Raw genomic sequence first — 21,767 nt, 5'->3', positions numbered from 1 at the left:
AAAGAGCCGGTAAAATGTGGCAAGTGTGAGAATAGAGGCTGGGAACAGAGGAAAGAGTGACCAGCTCCACATCTGGGGATGAAGAGCCTCCTACCAGGAGGGACTTTTGAGCTGGACCTCGGCCTGGGAGCATAGAGAGGAGTTCACTTCACAGAGAGGATGACGAGGAGGAGGGGGAGGAGAGGGAGGAGGAGAGAAGATGGGAAGGACGTTCCCGACAGGAACCACAGGAACAAAGGAACAGAAATAAGACACATATTTACAGAACAGCACGTGGCTCAGTGTGGTTGAGTGGTCAGATGTTGGGGGAGTATCAGGAGCTGGGGCTGGAGTTCAAGGCCAGATCCGGGCCACTTGTTATATATTGTCCCTGGGAGTGGCCCCAGGGGTCACAGATTTCCACCCTGGCAGGGGCCGTTGACCAGATAAATATGAGTGACATGGGCCAACTCTGGAACTCTCTTCCACTCTCTCCATTTCAGACTTTTATAGAAGAATTCCTTCCATAAAGAATTTTCCCTTTTCTTGAAGTGTTCAGTCTCCTCACTTTCTGACCTCTGATGAGGACATGGGCACGCCGTTGATGGTACCACTGGGGGTGGTGATAAATGGCGACAGACCGTTGGCCTCGGCCTTGGAATCAGGGACTCAAGAGGGGGTGGTAGGGCCTGGGGCAAACTGGTGAGCCTCAGACCCCATTGGGAACCAGGGCCTGAGTGTTCTGGACTTTGATGTGCAATCAGATTGTTCAGTGTCAACTCCAGATTTTGAAATACACATCACTGGAGCTGAACAGAACACATTTGTGGGCCACCAGTTTGCAGCCTCTGTGTTTTTTAATGCTTATTTATTTATTTTTGAGAGAGAGAGAGCATGGGAAAGGGGCAGAGGACCTGAAGCAGGTACTATGCTGACAGCAGCGAGCCCAGTGCGGGGCTCGAACCCACAAACCGTGAGATCATGACCTGAGCCGAAGTCAGACGCTCAACCCACTGAGCCACCCGGGCGCCCCATGCAACCTCTATTTTTGACTGACCTCTGCATTAATATGCTCTTGTGGAATGAAGTCAGTCTGGCCCCCTGGAGGACCTGCCTACATAGGGGGTCAGTCTCTATGGGAAGGTCACATCAGTACCAAAGGAAGTCCTCCGGGAGCAGGGCTGCTTAGACTAAGAAGGGGCTTTGGACGGTTGGTGGGGCTTCTTTCCCCCTCCCTCTAAGCAGCTTTCCTTGGAGGCCAGGGGTGGAGAGGAGAGGGATGGGAATGGGAGGGGAGAGGGAGGGAGGAGGGGCCAGCCCACCCACCCCCCCAGCCTGTGCCCTCCACCCTTAATTGTGTGTCTCTGTATTGTTCCTTCCAGTCTCTATCTGCTGCTGCCTCTTCATCCTCTTCCTCTTCCTCTCGGAGCTCACCGGATTCATAACGACAGAAGTGTAAGTTCCATTCCCCCACAGGGGACATTCCAGAGCTTTCTGGGACCCCAGAAGAGAGGAGACAGGGGCTTTAAAAAGAAGCAAGACCTCTGAACCTTCTAACTCTCTCATTTCCAAGCCCATGGCGTCCATCACTCCTCTGTTTCTTAAAAGGGTTTTGAAGTTAGAGCAAAAGCAAACATTGCTTTGTTGAAGCTGAAGAGAAAATCTAGGTTCCGTTCTGTGGGGGGGCTTCCTGGGTCCGCAGATGACAGGAATCATTTGCCCATCTCTGCTGTCCCTTTGTTTGGCCAGTGGACTTTTTTCCCTCTGAATCATCATAGGGTCATTTGATGTTAAAGCTGGAGGAGTTCAGAGAAACGGTGCCGCTTCCTACCCGAGGGGGGTGGGGTTGCTGACATCAGAGCCCAGCCCCCCTCAACTGAGCCCCCTTCCCTGTTCTCAGGCCCACACTTAGTGAGGAATCCGTGTGGGCTTCCTGGCAGCGATTGACGCATTGTGAATCGATCCCCAATTTCTAGCATCATCCGTTGCCCGGATAACCTAGTAAATGCTGTGGGGTATGTGTAACACAGAATGCCATTGGAATTATTCAGTCACAGCCCAGCGGCCGCCCTGAGGTGGAATCAGACCCCAGAGCTTCCTGCCTTGGCCACTGGCTCAGGGCTTCCAAGGCTCTTCGTTCCTGTGTTTACAACCCAGAAAGTCATCACGGGGCTGGGCCCTGGCCACCCACTCCCCTGTTCAACACTGGAATTTTCTTTTTTGCTCATGGAATTTCTTGGTTTCCTTTGCCTCCCTCTCGGCCACAAGACAATAGGAAACTAAAAACATAGTTGCTTAGCCCAAGACGGGCGTTGTAGCTATGTAAGTGTTACCACCTTTAATCCTCAGATAGCTCTGAGAGGTGAAGGGATTTGCCCAGGGTCGTATAGTTAGGAGGGGGCTCCCAAGGCCCACCAGTGTCCTGCATCCACAGACATCTCAGTCTTGTCTGTTTCCTACCATCACCCTCTGGCCAACTAATTTCTGGTTGTAGCCTACACTGGTATGGGGGAGTTTGCCTTCCCTGTCCCTCTGATCCTGTTTTTAACCCTGATGGCACCAGAGCCCAGAGGGTCTCACGGAGTGGTAGAAAGACCTCTGGACAAGGCATTGGGAGACCCAGGGCCAGGTCCTCCTGCTCGATTGCCACTTTGCTGTGTGACCCTGGACAGGTTTCCAAACTCTCTGGCTCTCAGTATCGCTGGCCAAACGAGAGGGTGCATTAGAGTCAAAGCTTGTAGGTCTGGGGAGGCTTGTCTGCTTCCTAAGACATGACCTCCTGACCACGCAGGGGTCAGAGAATGTTCTTTGCCCCACTCAGCTCCTAATGGGGGGTGGCTCTGTGTAAATTTGGGCCACTGGATGTCTCAGGGGTCACCTGAGTTGGAATTAGAAACAGGGACAGCAGCAAGAGATTGAGAGCTACTGTGTGCCATGTACCTGCTGGTCTCTCCAGGCTGCACCCCCTTCCCTGGGAAGGGGGGCTGCTGTTCAGGTTCCTCGTGTTCTCAGCAAGGTGAGTGGGGTACATGTGTGACAGCAAGGAGGGAGCCCTAGCTGTGTCCCAGGGACTAGGGAGACTTTATATATTCTGGACAGAGCCACTGAGAAGTGCAAAGGCCCTGAGGCAGGAATTACCTGGTGTATGTGCAGAGCAGATAAAGAGCTAGTGTGGCTGGAGCAAAGTGAGCAACTGGAGAGAGTAGAATATGAAGTAGGTAGGACCAAGCTGGGGTAGGTCCTGTACACTGTTGTGTATTCATGGGCCTCATTCTTGGTCCTGAGCTCCCAGAAGTCAGAAACCAGGTCTGCCTCCTTCCTTGCTGAGTGGTCCCCTGCTCAGAGGAGTTGAAAAAGCCAACAGTGAGCACAGACCATCAACAAGCAAGCAAAGCTAGAACGTACATGAATTAGTGAAAAAGACTCTGAAGAAAAAAAAGCAGAGCAGGAAACAGAGAAGGTGTGTGATATTTGTGAGGTTTAAACAAGGTTGTTTACCAGAAAGGTACTTAATGCCACACCTGATGTACTTTAATATGGATCTGTAGTTCTTCATGCTACATTTATTCACTTCACATTTATTCCCCATCTAATGCTAAAAAGGTTGTGAGGCCACCCTCAGCACCTGGCATGTAATAAGCACTCCACGAATGTTAATTTTCTTGTCCCCTCCCTTGAGCTCAGAGCAGCCTCCCTCGCCTCCTGCTGACATTGTGAAGGGCAGCTTATTAAGCCGTTGTCAGCTCAGCCCATGGTGAGGCAATGGGCCCCCCGACAGGTGAGTTGTGACTGGAGCAGGTCGTGTGCCACCTGCTGTGTGAAGAGCCACTCAGGTGAGCTTGGACAGCTTGTTCCATTACCCAGGACAGGGCTCCCTCCTTTCCGAAGAGCACAGTATGTTCCCGCCGCTCTGCCTTCTACCCTGTTCCAGGGTTTTCCCTTCCTGACCCCTGGGGGCATCCTGGACACTCTGGTCCCAGCACCTCCCTGGAGAGGAAGAAAGATGAGGGGTGAGTGGGGTAATCAGACTACGAGGGCCATGCATGGTGTGTTTGCCATTTGTCTGGCCCGTGCTGAGCTCTTCCCCATTTGCTGTGTGAGTGGCCGGAAGGAGGGAGGGAGGCGGGAATGAGAAGAGAAACCCATCGGTAGCCCAGGGGCCAGAAGCTCCATCTGTGATGATGCAGTGGCCCTGACGCCCCTCTCCCCCTGCTGCCGTGTGACCACGGTGCAGGAGTTGCCCAAAAGGAGTCTGTATGGGTGAGGACTGAGGACTTCAGCGAAGAATCCAGAGGTAAATGCATCGTTCCTGGTCTTTCTTCCTTCTATCAGAAGTTTCTCTGACCCCTGGGAAGGCCTGCCAGTTTGGGAACACATGAAGGTCCCAGGTCTTCTGTAATGGATGTCGGGCCCTCCCTGGCAGGTTTGTGACCACAGTGGGTCAACCCCCCACACCCCCCATCATGAGATTGTATCCCAAGGAAATGAGGTCACTGCTGGTGGGATCCACATTGCGCCAACCCTGACCCGTGGTTATCAGTGAGTGACATAAGACACTATTCTGGCCCAGCCCGGTAGGGAAGGAGGCCTGTTTGTTTGGGTGGTTGGACTCTAACCTGGGCTTTAGACAGGCCATTAATTATCCTTGGGAAAGTGGCCCCATAGGGGGTGCTGTGTGGCTTCACATTTCCAGGGGAGCAGACCCCCCCCTTGCTCAGAGAACGTGGCTAAAACACATTCCAGTCTATGACTTCCCAGGCTTGGCTGCTTTTACTTATTAACCTGATGAGGATCTGTAAGAAGAAAATGTAGTAGCTGGAACTCTCCACTGATAATTTACAGTACGATACAATGTATTCTACTTTCCAGTTACGATTTATACTAGGCAACCACATACCCAGCCAGCCAGCCAGCCACCTAGGTTCGCACTTTACGGTGATCGTCTCATGTCGTCAACACAGAACCCCTTGAGGTGGGTTCTGCGGGTAATCTTAGCCCCACTTTACGGCTGGGAAAACTGAGACACCAGGAGGCGAAAGCCACAATGAGGTTAGTAAGTGGTGGGGCCACTCCAGTCAAAGCCTCTGCACTCCTGCCCTGTCATACCACGCTTTTCTGCCCAGAGCATTCTGGGCCCCCAGGGGCATGGGAGCTGCTGCTCTTTGGTCAGAAGAGTTGACCTGAACATTTGGATACACCCTTCCAGGGTGAAGTGGCCAAGCAGGCAGTTGGAACTCCAGGAAGCCATTGCCCGCCTAGCGGGAACTGGGTGGTTACCTTGAACTGTGTCCTCAGATGCTCCATAGCAGGCCCCCAGTGGGGAAGCCGGTAGCTCAACCAGGAAGGATGCCTGGATGTCTCCCTCCGAGCCCGGTCACCCACTCTGAGGCCTGGGTTGTGAGCTAGGGCCCGGTGAGAGACCCAGGGTCGTCTCATGAAGGACAGGCCGGAAGGCGTCCGAGCATGGAACGACTGGACTGGCTTCACGCTGCAGCGAGGTCCGTTCTTGTGAAGATGAACTTGGGGCAGGACGACCCTGGAGGCCAGACTGGACAATAGCTGTAGAGAGGAGGGTGTGGGCAGGACTTGGTGGCCGAGAAGGGGTGGTTTTGGCCCTCCACCTGGTAGGGAATAGATGCACTTACTTATACCTGGAGGGTAGGGATTTAAAACAAGGTCCTGGGGACATTGCTTGCATAACTTCCATCCCTCCCCTTCCACCGCAAGCCCTTGCTGTGGGCCTCACTGCTGTGTAAGTTTCCATTAAATCAAATTATTAAGCACAGAGGTCAGCGACTTTGGGCAGGAATCTGAACTATTCAAGTGCTCTTCTAAAAGCAAATAAAATTGTTTTCCATAGATGTCATCAGACTCACGCCTCAGCCTAGAGTTTCAGGGCCCTTCGTTACATTCCACCTACGCTCCCCCCCACCCGTACCTCCCCAGTCCCTCTCTTCCTCTCCCTACATGGCCACTGCTTACTGACCCCCACGCAATCCAGCCAACTCCCTGACGCTGTCTGGTGTCCCCCGACTGGAATGTGCCCCCCTCTCCTCCATCAGCACACATTGGTACCTCCCCCCGTTCATTCTGCAGGGGTGGTGATCTCGTGCTCTGTGCTCCTGGCTCAGGGAGCCCTCGTCCCGGTCAGTCGGGAGGTCAGATGCAGCAACCCACCAGGGCGTGGCAGGGGGAGGTGGCAGAGGGAGGCTTGTAGGGCACAAAGGGGATGGACCCTTTACACCTGCTTGCCCTGTGGGCACTTGGGCCATGGGTGCAGTTGGGATGGGCACCTGCAGATTATCGGAAAGATGATGACACCTGCATCACAGGTCTCCTTGGGGGACACTTGTCCCTCCCTCAGGTTTTCATTGATTCCTTGCCCCATCCATCTTAACGCGGTGGAGAGAGCATGGCTCTGGGCTTCCATGGCTCCAGGTTCAGATCCTGCCTCTGCCTCTTCCTCTTCCTCTTCCTGGCCATGTGATCTTGGCCAGTCTTTTATCTGTCTTGCTCTGAGCCCGGTTTCATCCTTGTGAGAAGAGAACAGTGACCCTACTAAACATCTTCCTGCTGTGGGTATTACATGAGATACTACATGTGAAAGTCTCTGGCGTCGTGCCTGGCACCAGCCAGCTGCTTAGAGCTGGGACATCTTCGATTCGTTATAAGCAGGGCCACCTTTTTTTTATGCGGGCCTTAGAATATACCAGGGGCTGTGCTAGCACCTTACGTCCATGAACACATTTAATCCCTATGACAAGAAAAGCAGCTCTGAGGAGAACGAACTTTGTTTTTCTGAGTTGCTGCCTAGGCATTTTACAGTGTGATAACCCTCCTCACACCCAGAGTCTGGACACTAAGATAAGGACTTGAGTTCAGGATGCCCGCCATGAGTTCCCGCCTTTATTTTGCCTGGGGCATCTTTCAAAATAGCTACTGAAGAGTGAAGCCGGAGGAGAGTTAGTGACCTCTGCCCCATCATAAGGAATAAGTGCTTGCTACCCTGTTCTCTCTCTCCCGCTGGCTCCTGCCCTCCCCTGGCTCCCTGCACGCGTGCGCGCACGCACGCGCACGCGCACACACACACACACACACACACACACACACACACTCCTGGGATCTGTAAGTAATAAATCTCAGGACTCTTTCTTCCTTTGTGTGGGTGTATCGAAACTGTGCCTTCCATCAAAACGACCCTGTGGGTTTCACTTCCCCAAAGTGGGAGCTCGGATGCTGAGGGAGCTACCTGGCCGCCCTGTGTGGGTGGCTTGTGCCCCCTCGTTCAGCAGGTCATAATCGGCATATTCTCGATGTAATGCACCAGCTGTGGGCCCCTCAGTAATCCTTGCCACAGTGCTGTGAGGTGAATGCCTGTTGCTACCAACTCTGTAAACACTGATAATTATAAGAACAGTAAAAGCAGCAGACACTTACTGTGCCGTACCTGTGACCGCCCCTGTTTTATGTGTGGGGAAACCGAGGCTGGTAGAGGCAACACCCCCTGCATTATAAGGTCAGTCAGCTCGTAGGTGCTAGAGCTAGGATTTGAACACTGAGAGTCTGGACTGGCATCACGATGCCTTATGCTCTTTACCAAGAAGGGCCCGAGCCAGGCCCTCAGATTGGTGAGGAACATACACCCCCCTGCCCTGGGGAGCCTGCAGCTTTATCGCTCACACCCCTGGGAAGCAGCCCGAATCCTGACCCCTCTTTTGTTCTGTCTCCCTTCTTTCTTCCTCTTCCCCCTCCCCTCCCTCCTGGTTTTCTTTCCTTCTTTTCAAGACGTATCTATAACTTACAAATAGCCAAGCGCATAAATCTTAAAGGTGAGACTTGATGAATGCTTGCCTCTGCTTATACCCGTGTCACCATCACCTCATCAAGACAACACATCTCCGCCACTGGAAGGTTCCTTCGTGCCCCCTCCCAGTCAGTACCTCCTGCCACCACCACTAGTGTGACTTATTGCCGTAGATTAATTTTGACTGTCTTCAAACTTCATAGAAAACTTCCCCAGTTTTGCAGTTAAGGAAACCGGGGCTCAGAGAGGTGAAGTAACTTGTTCCAGGTCCCCCCTCCCCCCCAGCTTCTTAGTGGCAGGAGGTGAGCCTACATGTATCTGCCACTGCCCCATGAGTCTTCTCATCGCCCTTGCTAGTGACAGGAGGAATCAGGCCCAAGAGTCTCCAGATAGCAGTAAATCCACAAAAAAGCTTGTATTGTCCCTTCAGGTGGGCTGATTTCTGGCTGTCCGTTCACCTTTTAAAATCAGTTCAGCCCCAGCCAGTTTAGCTAGCCTTGGCAGGCGTCTGCGGGTGGCAGGCTAAAGGAGGGCTTGCAGTGCTGGCTGGGGGTAGGAGGACGCCAGCAGCCCTGGAACATTCCGCTTTGGATTCCGAAGGTGGATCTCTTGGCCTCCTTGGGCAGGCGGCACAGGTGATTGAACTTCGTTTATCTTGCAGCCTGGGGCCCTTCAGGAATGCACTGGGAACAGCCAGTTCTGGCCTTACATAACCAGACTGGCCTACGCTCTGCAGGCCAGTGGGCTTTCCACCCCTCCCCAGCAGCTCAGCCCCTTTATGCTAGGTGGCACTGGAGAGCCTGGGCTCCATGGGCTAGGAGAGGCCCCCTGGGGCCTCGAGGGTGAGCTCACCTTGGTGCCACACCTGGCATTCACCTCTCTGTGCACTGAGGTCACCTCCAGAGGATTGCCAGGGGATAACATCATCCCACAATCCGCCGGTGATGTGCTGAGGCCCCACCTCCGAGGTGGGAAAGGTGAGTAGCTACAAGGAAGAGTCTCACTAGTTTGGGAAAGGAAGCCGGGGGCTCTCCCTCTCCCTCGGTGACCATTCTGTTAATCACCCAGTCGTGTCATTACTCAACAACCTTCTGGAGTTGCACATCAGGGCTGGGGTAGAAGTTGGGTGCTAAAGGCCGAGGAGGAGCCCTTTTGGCTGTGGAGATGTCCATCCCCCAGCATACCCTCCTGTGGTCCTGCTTGCTCCTTTCCCCCTGGCTAATTTGTTCTCTTTGTTCTCCGATGGGGGCCAACACTATGAGCCTGCCAAGTACAAGCCCCTGTCTCTCTTCCCCACACCCTGTGTGTGGCCTCAGAGGGCCTGCCCTCCTCCCCCATTTCCTCCCTTGATCCTAGATGTTGAGGGCGGGAGGGAGGGGAGACAGCATGAGCCCTAGAAAGTCTGGGGCTCAGGCCGAATGCAGACCTAGGTGGGATTTTAGCTCTGCTATTTCCTGCTGTGTGACTTTGGAGAGGGCACTCAACCTCTCTGAGCCTCAGTTTCCTGATTGTAAAATGGGGATCAGGACATTTTCACAGGATCAGATGGGAATAACATGAATGCATATAGGCCCAGTTGGGATTTTCCGGACTTCATGGGCTGGAGGCCCAACAGTCTGAAGGCCAAGCCACATCTGTCAGTCTCTTGTCTTCAGGAGCATCCTTGTGACCCCTGCAAGGAAACAAGCCCCAGGTGACTTTTTGAGCCCACTGTTTCTTTTTTTTCCTACGTATTTTTTTTTTAAGTTTGTTAATTTTGAGAGAGAGAGCATGCATGTGTGAATGCATAAATGTGTGCATGTGCACCAGTGGGGGAGGAGCGGAGAGAGAGAGGAGGGAAAGAATCCCAAGCAGCACCGAGCCTGATGTGAGGCTCAATCTCACGACGGGAGCCCACTATTTTTAAGTTTATTTATTTATTTTGAGAGAGAGAGAGAGAGAGAGAGAGAGAGAGCGAACGAGCGAGCAGGGGAGAGGGGCAGAGGCAGGGAGGGAGAGAATCCCAAGAAGGCTCTGGATCCCATGTGGGGCTTGGCCCCACACACTGTGAGATCATGACCTAAGCTGAAACCAAGAGTCGGAGGCTTAACCGACTGAGCCACCCAGGTGCCCCTGGACCCCACTGTTTCTTAATTGAGCACCAGCTACATCATATTAAGGGCTAGGGGCATAAAGACAGGCTCTGAGTGAAAACAAAATGCCCTTGCCCTGGCCTGACTCATTCTTTCCCAGAGATGTGGCCATGTACAAGGCTTTCTTAGAGTCTAATTGCTTAGAGCTGCAAGCCTTTATTTACAGCCTATGGACTGGACCCTAGTTAATGCTTTCAGTAGCCACAGCCCAGCCACTTCAAGCACTGCCCCCATACCTGCCCACTGGGCCGAGCCTTTAGATTCGGTCCCCTCTCCCCTTGGGAAGTGCTCTGGGAATCAGAAGTGGCCTTCAGACACGGCCACCCGGCGTCCACTCAGCGGCTCTTCAAAGATGCCTCTATGACACTTCGAGCTCAGCACAGCCGTTTGCAACTCAGTGCCTTTCCCTCCTCACTGCTTTTCTTCCAGGAGCTCCCAGCCCAACAAATGTTTCCAGAAAGACACATGGCGGTCTGCCTGCATGCCTCCATTGAGCCCCCCACAGCCCATAGCTGACATATCTGGCATCCCTCCCTCCCGCGCCCCCCTCCCACAACACACCCAATCCAGGCCATCCCTTGCCTTCTGTGTGGTTTCCCCAGTGCACAGTGGCCCCTCCGGTCAGTCTTCCTTGCAGAGGAAGCCTGTTAAAGGGCAAGACTGACCATGAGGCTGCACTCTGTCTGGATGGAGTGTGAAGGCCTTACCAGGGCCTCCGGGCCTCCCTGACACAGCCCCTGCCCATTCTCCAGCTGCATCACACAGCCCACTTCCCTTCGCTCTACGCTGCAGCCACAGTGACCTTTCCTCAGTTCCCCAAAATAGCTACTTCCAGGCCTCTGCACACTCTGTCCCAAAGATCCTCCCCTCCCCCACCCCCACCTCTTTGCTGGGGCAGCCTCCTCCTCCTTCAGGCCTCCGCTCCCATCTCCTCCGAGAAGTCCTTCTGGCCCATTCTCCCCAGAGGTCACTTGTCCTGTTATCCCTCCCTTGTCACCCCACAACTTTCCAACCAAGCAATAATCATAGTTGGTGGAAGGTATTTTTTTTCAATATATGAAATTTATTGTCAAATTGGTTTCCATACAACACCCAGTGCTCATCCCAACAGGTGCCCTCCTCAGTATCCATCACCCACCCTCCCCTCCCTCCCACCCCCCATCAACCCTCAGTTTGTTCTCAGTTTTTAACAGTCTCTTATGCTTTGGCTCTCTCCCACTCTAACCTCTTTTTTTTTTTCCTTCCCCTCCCCCACGGGTTTCTGTTAAGTTTCTCAAGATCCACATAAGAGTGAAACCATATGGTATCTGTCTTTCTCTGTATGGCTTATTTCACTTAGCATCACACTCTCCAGTTCCATGATGGAAGGTATTTTTTAAGGAGGCGAGTGGTGTCTCTAAGGTTGATGAAGACAGAGACCATGTCTGACTGCGTTACCCACTGTCTCTAGTGCCTGGCAGGTAGCAGGCACTCGAAAAGTATTTGTTGAATAAATTCATGTTGCTGACAGGTCCTGTTGTGGCACCCTTGTCCCAGATAGCAAGGTGGCATGACTGTCCATGGGGCCCCCTGCCCCCAAACTGTGCCTCTCTTCACAAAGACCTGAAACCTGTGAACGTGTGACCTTACGTGGCCAGAGGAACTTTACAAATGTGATTGTGTCGAGTCTCTTGGGCCGGGGAGATGGCCCTGAGTTATCTGGTGGGCGAGATGAAATGACCAGAGGTGCTGTAGGAGGGAGTTAGGAGGCCAGAGAGGAGTGAAGATGCTGTGTGGTTCTACTGGGTGTGAAGGTGGAGGAGAGGCTATGAACTTAGGCAGCCTCTAGAAGGATTCTCCCGTAGAGCCTCCAGAAGGAGTACGGCCCCACAGACCTGTTTTATACTGTGGACCTCCAGAAGTGCAAGGTGATAATAAACGTGACTCGTTTTAAGCCATCAGCTTTGTGATAATTTATGCTGCAGCCACAGGCCACTAACAAACTAGTCACGTCTAGTTGCATCTTGGACCTGGTGTTCGCTCCAGGGCTTTGTGAGGGCTGAGCATCGAGGGTGAGCGCCCAGGGAATCCCCACTTCCCAGCTGAGTGGGAGATGGCTCCAGAGAGTAGGGACTAGGGTACCATATGCCTGGAGGTACCAGGCCCTGCGGCCTAATAAGACTCCCATTTTTCACTCAGGTGTTCAGACCACCCCATTCACGGTAGGTGGTGATATCCCACTCGAAGACGGGCTCTGCCGAGCTCACATAGAAAATGGCAGGGCTGGGATTGGAATTTGAATCTGTCTAACGCCAAAAGCCGTGCCCGTTATCACCACCCCAGCCCCCTCCCTCTGAGTGGTAAGGCCAGTGTTTGGAGGGGCCCTCAAGATGGGAGCCCTGCTCCCCTGTGCCTGAGCAGATAGGCTTCCCCTAGATGGGTGTTGAGCAGTGGTCACCAAGGGAAATGGCTCCTGGCTGTCCCCGGCATCTGTGATGGGTGCCCCCTCTCAGTGAAGGCTTCTGTACTTGTCTCCCTTAGCGTGAATGAGCTCTATGTCGATGACCCGGACAAGGACAGCGGGGGCAAAATTGACGTCAGCCTGAACATCAGTTTACCCAATTTGCACTGCGAATGTGAGTATTCCCAACAGCCCTCTGCTCCAGCAAGGCCCCTCTGTTAGGCAGAGCTGAGTGTGCAGAGATGACAAGATAACCGGAACAAGTCAGCAAACAGGGCAGGCTGCAAATAGCAGGTCGCATAAGGTTCTCCTTGTTCCTTTTGGGGGTGGGGGGGGTGCGGAATGTAATCAAATGTGCCTGAATTTGGAGGTTTTGTAGAATACAAAGTACTCGAAATGGCTAACGGGGGTTACCTCTGGAGGGTAGCCATGTTTTCAGCCGGATTTCACGGGGAGCTGTGGCATGTGACTGACAACCACAGTTTATCCTGCCCCATAGCAAGGGGGCCGGGCTGTTATTACCCATATCTTGGCAAGAGGCTGTAGGGTGCCGTGGGGGGTGGGGGCAGGGTCATATAACCTCTCAAGCATCTTAAAGCAAGGAGACCTCGGACCTCTTTTGCTCACTAAAACTCTGACCCAGGCTGAGGTATGACTTCTCTGAGCTTGTTTTCTCATCTATAAAAATGGGTTTATAATGCTATCTGTTGCCTGAGGTTTCCGGGAGGGTCTGATGACCCGGTCCCTAGACTTCTTATTGAGTGGACTGGGTGTCCCTTCCTGGACTGGGATGTCTAGTGTCCCTTTGCCCCAGGTTGGCACATAACCCGATGCAGGCCCTTCTCCCACCCACGCCCTTCCTCCTGAAGGACAGAACACTGGGTGTGTCCGCAGGCAGAGATAGGGAGAGATTCAGTTCTGTTATTGCTTTTGGTGAGAATTACATCACAATTTTGAATCCACAGTGGGCCCCAAGCCAGGGAACCTGTTGAAATAGGTCGGTTTTATTTTTATTTTTTCTTTTTCCCTTAGAAAAATAATTCATCTGGCAGCTTCTCAGTCAGGAGTAGGTCGTGTCTCTGGAACAAGGAAATTCTTAGTCAGGCCAGAGGACTGGGACCAGTGGGGTAGGGGAGGGAAGGGATGTGGTTCCAGGCTGCGTCCCAGCTACGGGCAGCGGCCCAGGAGGGGCCAGGCAACCTTAAGCTTGGGGCTGCACTAGCCCACGGGGCGCTGCCTCTCTGTGGGGCCATAACCCGAACCCAGGCATCTTACACTCGAGCTCCGCACCCTGGCTGTTCTTTAAGAGAACAGATTTTTATTATTAAAAAAAAAAAAATGCATGTTCATCATTGTACCTTTGGAAAATCCAGAGCAGCAGGGAGAAGAAATCGCCCATAATTCCACCCCCAGTGACAGCGTCAGTTGACATTTGACGCCATCCCATCCCGTTGGCCTTCCTTTCTGCGCCTTTCTAAACACGGCTGAGATCACGCTGTGTGTGCAATCTCCTATCCTGCTTTAAAAAGTGATATTTTATTGCTAACTAATAACAGGAATATTTTTTTTTTGGCTTAAAAAAAATCACGTTCAAAATACAGAAACATACAAAGAGAAAAGTTGAAGTCCGTGTTCCCTAGTGTGCCATCCACCCCAGAGGAAGCCCCTGCTAGCAGCCGGGACCCCTTCTCCACCCCTGTGTTTGGGTGCCTGCCTTGTGTGTCTGTCCCCCCGTCTACAAACGCATATCATGTTTAGGTGGCAGGTGTTGTTTTTTCTTTTTACTTTTCATGTAATTGGGACCCAACTGCGTGGGACCTTTCTGGGGTTTCTTGTTTTTTATGCTAATATCTTAGAGCTATTCTTACGTTACTCATAATATTAGTAAGATGATCACCACAGCTGCCATTGATTCTGCTCCTGCTCCAAACCAGGCTCCGTCCTGAATCCTTTGGCTGTGTTAGTGCATTAAGATGAGACGTACTCCAGTGGAATGGCCAAAGGGTGTGGCCTCTGGATCGAAACTCTGTGGGTTCTAATCCACGCTCCAGTGTTTCTTAGCTGTACGATCCCAGGCAAGTTACTTAACCTCTCTGTGCCTTAGTGTCCCCCAGGATAGAATGGGTCTGCTAATATTATCTTCCCCACAGGGATGCTCGGATGGTGCATTCCTATGTAGAAAGCACTTAGAAGGGTGTCTAGCACCTAGTACTATTTTAATTTTCGAAATCCTCACAAGCCTAGGATAGAGGAGGAAACCGAGGCACAGGAAGGCTAGGGGATTTGCTCGAGGTCCCACTGCTGGTAAGGGGCAAGGCCAGGAACCACAGACAGTGGCAGCCCCAGAGCCCAAGCTCTTAGTCACTGCCCTGCTCTGAGCTGCCTCTCCCCACACATGGATTTAGCTCAGTTCTCGTACCTGCTGCACCACATTCCAGAGGAGACTGTTCCATTGACCAGTCCCTTGTTGACAAGCAGCTGGGTTGCCTCCACTCGTCACAATTTCAAATCAAGTTGCCCAGAGCAGCCTCGCACACACGTCTGGACATGTGTGCATCTAGACAACAGGCTCCCAGGGGTGGAGCCGCGAGTCCTGTTTGCATTTCTCTTAAACCAAACGTTACAGCATCAGCGTTTCCCACATACTACAGACCTGTGAGCGTCATTTTTAACGACTACATCATCTTTCCTTCTGTGGATGGGCCCTCCCTCACTTCCCCACCACCACTGAGGGATACATTTGTTCCCATTTTTCCCTTGTAGGGTTGGCTCACATAAAACTGCTTCCAGTTCTTTCTCTGTGTCATAACCTCCTTTCCAGTGCTTCTTTCAGGGAAATGTCTGTGTTTTCATAGTTTGCAAAGCCGTGCCACTTAAACCATCTCAAAGGATGCAATTGGCATGGGCCTGCCCATTTTACAGATTGGGAAGCTGAGTCACGGGTAGAGTCACATTGGAGTCAAAGACCGGGACTCCAAAGCCCCAAGTTTCCCATTCAGTGTACTGAGGAGCCCAGAAAAGTACCTAAGCTCCGGGAGGGCAGGGCCTGCAGGAATAGGCATTGGGTAAAAAAAGGTGTGAATGAATGAATGAATGAATGATGAGTGAACGAATGCCTGCCTAAAACCTTACCCAACAAACCCAGAGACTGAGAACCATTAGGGGCTGACGTTCATTAAGCACTTGCCGTTTACTATACGTCAGCCCCTGTTCTAAGCATTTTCTACACATGTTATTTGATCCTCATAATTCCCAAGGAAGGTCTAATTGTTATCATCCATTTTCACCCCATTAGCTGCCACCTCCCCCCACCTTCCCCTCTTCCTTTGCAGCCTCAGGCAGTGGCAGGGACCTTGTGGGCTTGCTCCCTTTCAGTCCAGCCTTGCTGGCTGCCTTCCTCTCTGTGGCTCTGGGCCCTAGGCTGTGGGTGCCTGGAAGGCCCAGGGCCCACCTGTCCATGGAGTAGATGAGAGGAGGGGGTCCAGGGATGAAGGGCTGGGCCCCATCCCCATTTCTCTGGGTGTTTGTGACTCTCTCCTCTCCTTGGCCCCTGCAGTGGTCGGACTTGACATACAGGATGAGATGGGCAGGCATGAGGTGGGGCACATTGACAACTCGATGAAGATCCCACTGAACAACGGGGCCGGCTGCCGCTTTGAGGGGCAGTTCAGCATCAACAAGGTACGGAGACCCTGCACGGGCCCCTTTTCCCCACTCCCCATCCCTTCAGTCCCCTTCCTCCCAGAATCCGGGTGTTCAGAGCTATGCGCTCATTCAGCCTCCCCCCCCAGCCAGGGACTGACAAGCATCAGGGTGGCCGGCAGTGTTTCCTGCTGAGATTCTGGGTGAGGGTTCCAGGCTCCCAGAGGCACGGAGCCCCCACTGGCTGGTTCAGGAAGGGGCTGCTCTTCCTCCCGCCGGGGAAGGGAGCGGCAGTTAAGAAGACCATGGGATTTGCAGTCCTGAGCCCTGAGTGTGCATCCCGGCTCTACCCCTTCTTGGCCAAGCAGCGCCCTCTGAGTCACTCCACCCATCATAGCCTGTTTTTACGTCTTTAGGGTGAGGATACGATGATGGTAATAATAGAACGATACCACCCAGCTCCCAAAGTTTGCATGAGGATTAAATGAGCTATCACACATTCATTCGAAAAACGTTTATTGGACACCTTCTGTGTCAGCTCTGGGGCCACTCTGAGTAGGTGGCACGGAACGGGGTAGGTGGGCAGAGTTCCCGCGCTGTCGGAGCTCCTATGCTAGTAGGGGGATATAGACAGCACGCTAACTGAAAAGCATTTTGGTGGGTGGCGATGTGACGAGGAATAAAGCAGGGGAGGAGTGTGATTGGGGTGCATTTGAAAGCAGCTGGTAGGCCCCCAAAGGACCGTTCAGGTGTTACTGTGGTTTTGTTGCTAGAACCAGGAACTTCAGATCCTGAGTCGAGGATGTGAGCACAGTGCATTTGGGAGTACGAGGGAACCCTGGCGGGAGCCAGCAACCTTGGCTCCACACACGCTGCACCCTTTTCAGCTCTTCTTATGTATTAATCACAGCGGAGCCTTGCAAAAATAGCTCTGTGAGGTGGCACCATTTTACAGATGAGGAAACGGACGCCCAGAGCGGTTGAGTGTCTTGCCCAAGATCACACAGCTGTCTCCCGTGTTCCATAACTCCCATTCCCGGTCCCAGCCAGACTGAGCCATTGGCCATTCCTGGCTTCTGCTTGCCCTCTTGTAGCCTTTGCTCAGAACACCCTTCCTCTGGTCCCCGACATCTGAATCAGACATTGCAAGCTCACTGGCCACACCCAACCCAAAGACAAGTTACGTTTGTCCTGTATAGCATTCAAACACGTCAGAGCTAATAGCTAAAGACTGGGAGCCCAGAGTTCCAGATTTTCAAAGTCAGAGGCTCTAGCCACACTGGGGACACATCCCATTGTCAACAGACATCTGGAGCTCCCCCTTTCGACAGGGCATGTGCCCTCCCTTCCCACAATTTCCGCTGAGTGGCTACAAGGCTGGGCTGGGACACCGGTGTGACTGGACCTGTCTCTCCCCACGTAGTCTCGGGGCCTCTCCTCTCCACTGCTTGAGATTCCCTCTCTCTCCCTTTCTCTCTCTCCCTCCCTCTCCCTTTGCCCCTCCTCTGCTCACATGCACGTGTGTATGTGCTCTCAAAAAGTTAAAAAAAAATAAAGACCTAGACTATACCAGTATGGTAGCCATTAGCCACGTGATGCTATGTAAATTTGAATTCATTAAAATTAAATAAAGTGAAATATTCAGTCCTTCAGTCTCACTGGTCACATTTCAAGTACTTAATAGCCACGTGAGACTAGTGACTACCATATTAGTGCTACATAACATTTTCATCACCAGAGAAAGTTCTGTTGGACTGCAAAACTTTAGAAAGCTCATGGTGATAGCTGTGCAGGGAGCACACTGGAGGGGCCAAGAGCAGAGGTCATGGTCACTGGGTGTGCAGTGGAGTTGGAGAGAAGTGGCCAGATTAGGGATGTGGAGTCAACGAGACTTGCCGATCGGTTGGATATGGGTAGTGAGGGCAAGAGTGGAATCCAAGAAACCTCTTAGGTTTTTGTCTGGACAAGCAGAGGGTCCCATTTTCTGGATATGGAAGTCTGGGCAAGCATGGATTCTGTGGGCAGTAGGGCTGGGAAACTGTCGTTCAATTCTGGATGTGTTTCATTTGGGATTCCTCCCAGAGATACTACATCGGAGGTGTGTTTCTGGGGTTCGGGAGAGTGTTCTGAGCCGGAATGTAAACGTGGGGGGGTCATCAGTGAATAGATGATGTTGGGGTCCTAGGTCTCCATCAGCGCTACTCAGAGTAGGCCCCCAGACCAGTAGCATCAGTACCAACTCAGAACTTACTAGAAATGCAGATTTTTGGGCCCCGCTTCAGACCCCCCTAATCTGTGTTATAACGAGCCTTCCAGGGGATTCCAATGCCACGAATGTTTGCGGATTATTGGCCTAAGCTAAACTATCCAGAGAGAAGGTATAGAAATTTTTCCAAACCTGGAGTTCACTGACACCCCAGGGAGTGTAGACTGAATCCAAGGGGTCTATGAACTTGCATGGGGGAAAAAAATGACACGTTGATTTTTATGAAGCTCTGACTCAAATTCAGCATTTTCTCCTATGATGAACGTTGGCTACAAACCATAGTAGCCTTAGCAGCACCTGTGACCTGTCACCAATAAATTGCCGATGTTTATATCACATTAAAATAGTTGCAGATAATTTTGAGATACTATTTACATTCATCACTACTTTGAAATCAGAGTGATCAGTTGACCTGTGACCCGGTCTTATTATTTGCTGTGGTAATAAAGAAGCCTATTTAAGTATGTTTTTTCGTATTTTAATTACTGCTTACACATCATTTCTTTCCTCCATAATCCTATGTATTGGATACATTCAACACATCTTAAACATTTAAAACACGTGTCACCGGACTGGCAAAGGGCCTGTGGCACCAAAGTGCAAGAACCCAAAGTCTTGATGCAAATGTGGTTTCAGGACTGATTTCTGATACACTCCAGCGTTGAGGAGTGGGGAGATGAGGGGGGTGATGAAAGGTAGGAGAAGGAGCCGCCAGGCAGGTAGGAGGGAACCAGGCCTAGGCGGGCCCTAGAATCTAGAAGAGAACATGGATCAAAGGGGAAGGGCCGGTGCTGCGTGGGTGGGGTGACTGACCTGGGAGCTGCAGGGGACGCCAATGACGTGGGAGAGAGCAGCGGGCTGGAGAGGCGGCCTTGGAGAGGAGGGAGGGCGGGCGGGCGTGTGGGCACGCAGGGAGATAGGCGAGTTGGTGGTAGGCCTAGGCTCTTGCTCTGCCTGGAGAACTGCTGCTCTTCCACAGACCTCGTTGACGTGGGTCCCTCCGGGGAGTCCCTCCGGGGAGTCCCTCCTTCCCTCTCCTCTGACCCCCATTTCACTTCTTGACTTCTTTGGACCATTGCGTCCCGCCCCTTGCTGATTCATTCATACATCATGCTATTGAGTGCTTTGTGCCTGGCTCCACACTTGGCACTGGGATGCAGTGCTAGAAGGAACGATCATGGTCCCTGACCTTGATGGCACTGTGGTCTATTATGGGGTGGTAGCCACCCCACAGGTAAACACTCAAACAAGCAAATTGCGGTTTTGGTAAAGCAGCCGTGAAGAGAATGAAGAGGGTGTTAGGGTGGAGAATAAGGGAGAGAAACCACTGAGATTGGGGTGTAAGGGGAGGCCTGTCTGAGGGGTGACAGTTGAGGATGAACACACACACACACAGTCCCGGTTGTGGGAGCCTCCCCTCAGGGGTATTATGATCACCTGGCTTAAACAAATATTTATGCCCCAGACGGTGAACGAGAAGGGGCCATTTTGGCACCCAGCCCGGGATGGACACAGGAGAAACACCACCCAGGAGATAGCTCAGCACCGCACCCTCCTCCCCCCCTTTAGCAAACACGCCCAGGCTGTGGTCAGCTCCCCTCAGATGGGCTTTGGTGGGGCCCCCAGAGTGGGGAGTGGAACTTGCTCTTTGGGGTCAGACCTATCTGTGGTCGAGAATCCTGGCTACAGTGCTCACTGATTGAATGAATGACTCTGGGCAGTTTAGCCTCTCTAAGCCTCAGTTTCCGCATCTGTAACATGGGGATAGTAATATTGGCCTCACAGATTGTAAGACATGAGCAAATTAAAATACAAAGCATTTGGGGCGCCTGGGTGGCTCAGTCAGTTAAGCGTCCGACTTCAGCTCAGGTCGTGATCTCACGGTTCATGGGTTCGAGCCCCGTGTCAGGCTCTGTGCTGACAGCTCAGAGCCTAGAGCCTGCTTCAGATTCTGTGTCTCCCTCGCTTTCTGCCCCTTGCCCGCTTTCTCTCTCTCTCTCTCAAAAATGAATAAACATTTAAAAAAAATTTTTTTTAATAAAATACAAAGCACTTAACTCTGTGGGGATGGGAACAAGCCTCGGTGCCCTTTCCCTGGCCTGCTTTATCTCCCATCAGTGGGAGCATCCGTGATCTCATCAGCTGGCACCCACTGTCACCTGGGTGCAGGTGTGCTCCTAAAATGTGCGTGGATGGCATTCAAGAAATTGCTCTTCTCTGGCTGGCGAGGGCCAGGGATTCTAGGAAGGTGTGAAGCTGGCCCTTGCCTTATGGCTACCACCGATTGGGTTCTTACCTGGCCCTTTCCTGTATTAACCTACTTACTCCTTGCAGCAGCTCTGAGGAAACGGAGGCCAAAGAGATTAAGTAGGTTTTGAACCCAGGCAGCCTGGCGCCGGGCCCCTGCTCTCCCCCTGCGCCCCCCTGTTGCTTCTTCTTGCCAGCATCTTGGTCACACAAGCTGTGACCACTGGTGTCCATTCACTCCAGTCACGGCTCAGGCCACCCTCTGTCCTCATACCCTTGCAGGGAGTGGAGACTCCCACTCTGCCTGTGTTCAGGGTTCCTGCCTCCTAGGAGCTCTCAGTCAGGCAGTGCTCAGACAAGAAAGCCAGCGTGACGGTGTGCCCTGATGATGGGTGAGGTTAGTAGCTGGCCCCCACCCCTTTATCTCCCAGCATCAGGCTTACACTTGCCCCATGGCTTCCTTATCTGTCCATCAGGAAGTTGGCCAGCAGTCAGATGTCCGAGTTCGAGTGTTCCAGGCTGCCCCGGCAGCTCCCAGCAGCCCAGACTCCTCGCTTAATCAGCCAGCCCCCAGGAGGAGGGCAGGATGGGCCCGGGTTTGGGGCCTGGCTCCATCTATATGCTTCTAAAATCTATCAGAGACACTGACGTAGGTTCCTAAGTCACAGGCTCTAAAAGCGTCGTCGTTTCTTTCTTCAGCCCAGCGTGTGCTGGCATGAGTCAGCCACCTGTGATGGATTCCTTGTGGAGGGGGAGTGGGTCACTGAGTCACAGCCTCGGGGGGAGGCAGCGGGTGGCAGATGGCGCGGGAGCCAGCCTCCTTGACTCACTTCACTCTGGGAGCGTGAGGCCCAGCCTCCAAACCCCATTCTGAACTCTGCCCACCGGAGGCCCCGTGTCACTCACTTCAGGGAAGAACGCCAAAGGACACGTGCTGGACGCTTTTGGTTTCTTCCAGAGGTGATAGACAACGGGACCTTTAGTCCTCACTTGATCATGTGCCTTTTTTTTCTTCTAATTTTTGTTTTAATGTTTTGTTTATTTTTGAGAGAGAGAAACACAGAGTGGGGGAGAGGCAGAGAGAGAGAGAGAGAGAGAGCCATAGAATCTGAAGAAGGCTCCGGGCTCTGAGCTTTCAGCACAGAGCCCGACACGAGGCTCGAACTCATGAACTGTGAGATCATGTCCTGAGCCCAAGTCGGATGCTTAACTGACTGAGCCACCCAGGCCCCCCAATCATGTGCCTTTTTGTATAAT

General features: G+C 52.5%; 1 protein-coding gene across 4 annotated transcripts in view; it reads left to right on the top strand.

Annotated features, from left to right (window-relative positions):
* The window catches only part of ERGIC1 (endoplasmic reticulum-golgi intermediate compartment 1), a 103,220-nt gene that overhangs the window by 53,609 nt on the left and 27,844 nt on the right, over nt 1-21,767 (top strand). For 3 of the 4 annotated variants that reach the window (XR_007153215.1, XM_047863686.1, XM_047863796.1), the window contains 3 exons: nt 1,362-1,434; nt 12,436-12,530; nt 15,912-16,036. Coding sequence is in view for 3 of the 4 variants with exons in the window: in XM_047863686.1 (XP_047719642.1) it covers nt 1,362-1,434; nt 12,436-12,530; nt 15,912-16,036 (293 nt within the window). In the remaining variant the exon portion in view is untranslated. Of the gene's footprint in view, nt 1-1,361; nt 1,435-9,183; nt 9,477-12,435; nt 12,531-15,911; nt 16,037-21,767 lie in introns of those variants that run through there. The other variant, XM_047863873.1, reaches the window with a different exon arrangement.

This window comes from Prionailurus viverrinus, chromosome A1 (assembly GCF_022837055.1).
Source record: "Prionailurus viverrinus isolate Anna chromosome A1, UM_Priviv_1.0, whole genome shotgun sequence".
Lineage (NCBI taxonomy): Eukaryota > Metazoa > Chordata > Mammalia > Carnivora > Felidae > Prionailurus > Prionailurus viverrinus.
The sequence above is the reverse complement of the archived record's forward strand: the minus strand, read 5'-3'. Positions and strand labels throughout refer to the sequence as shown.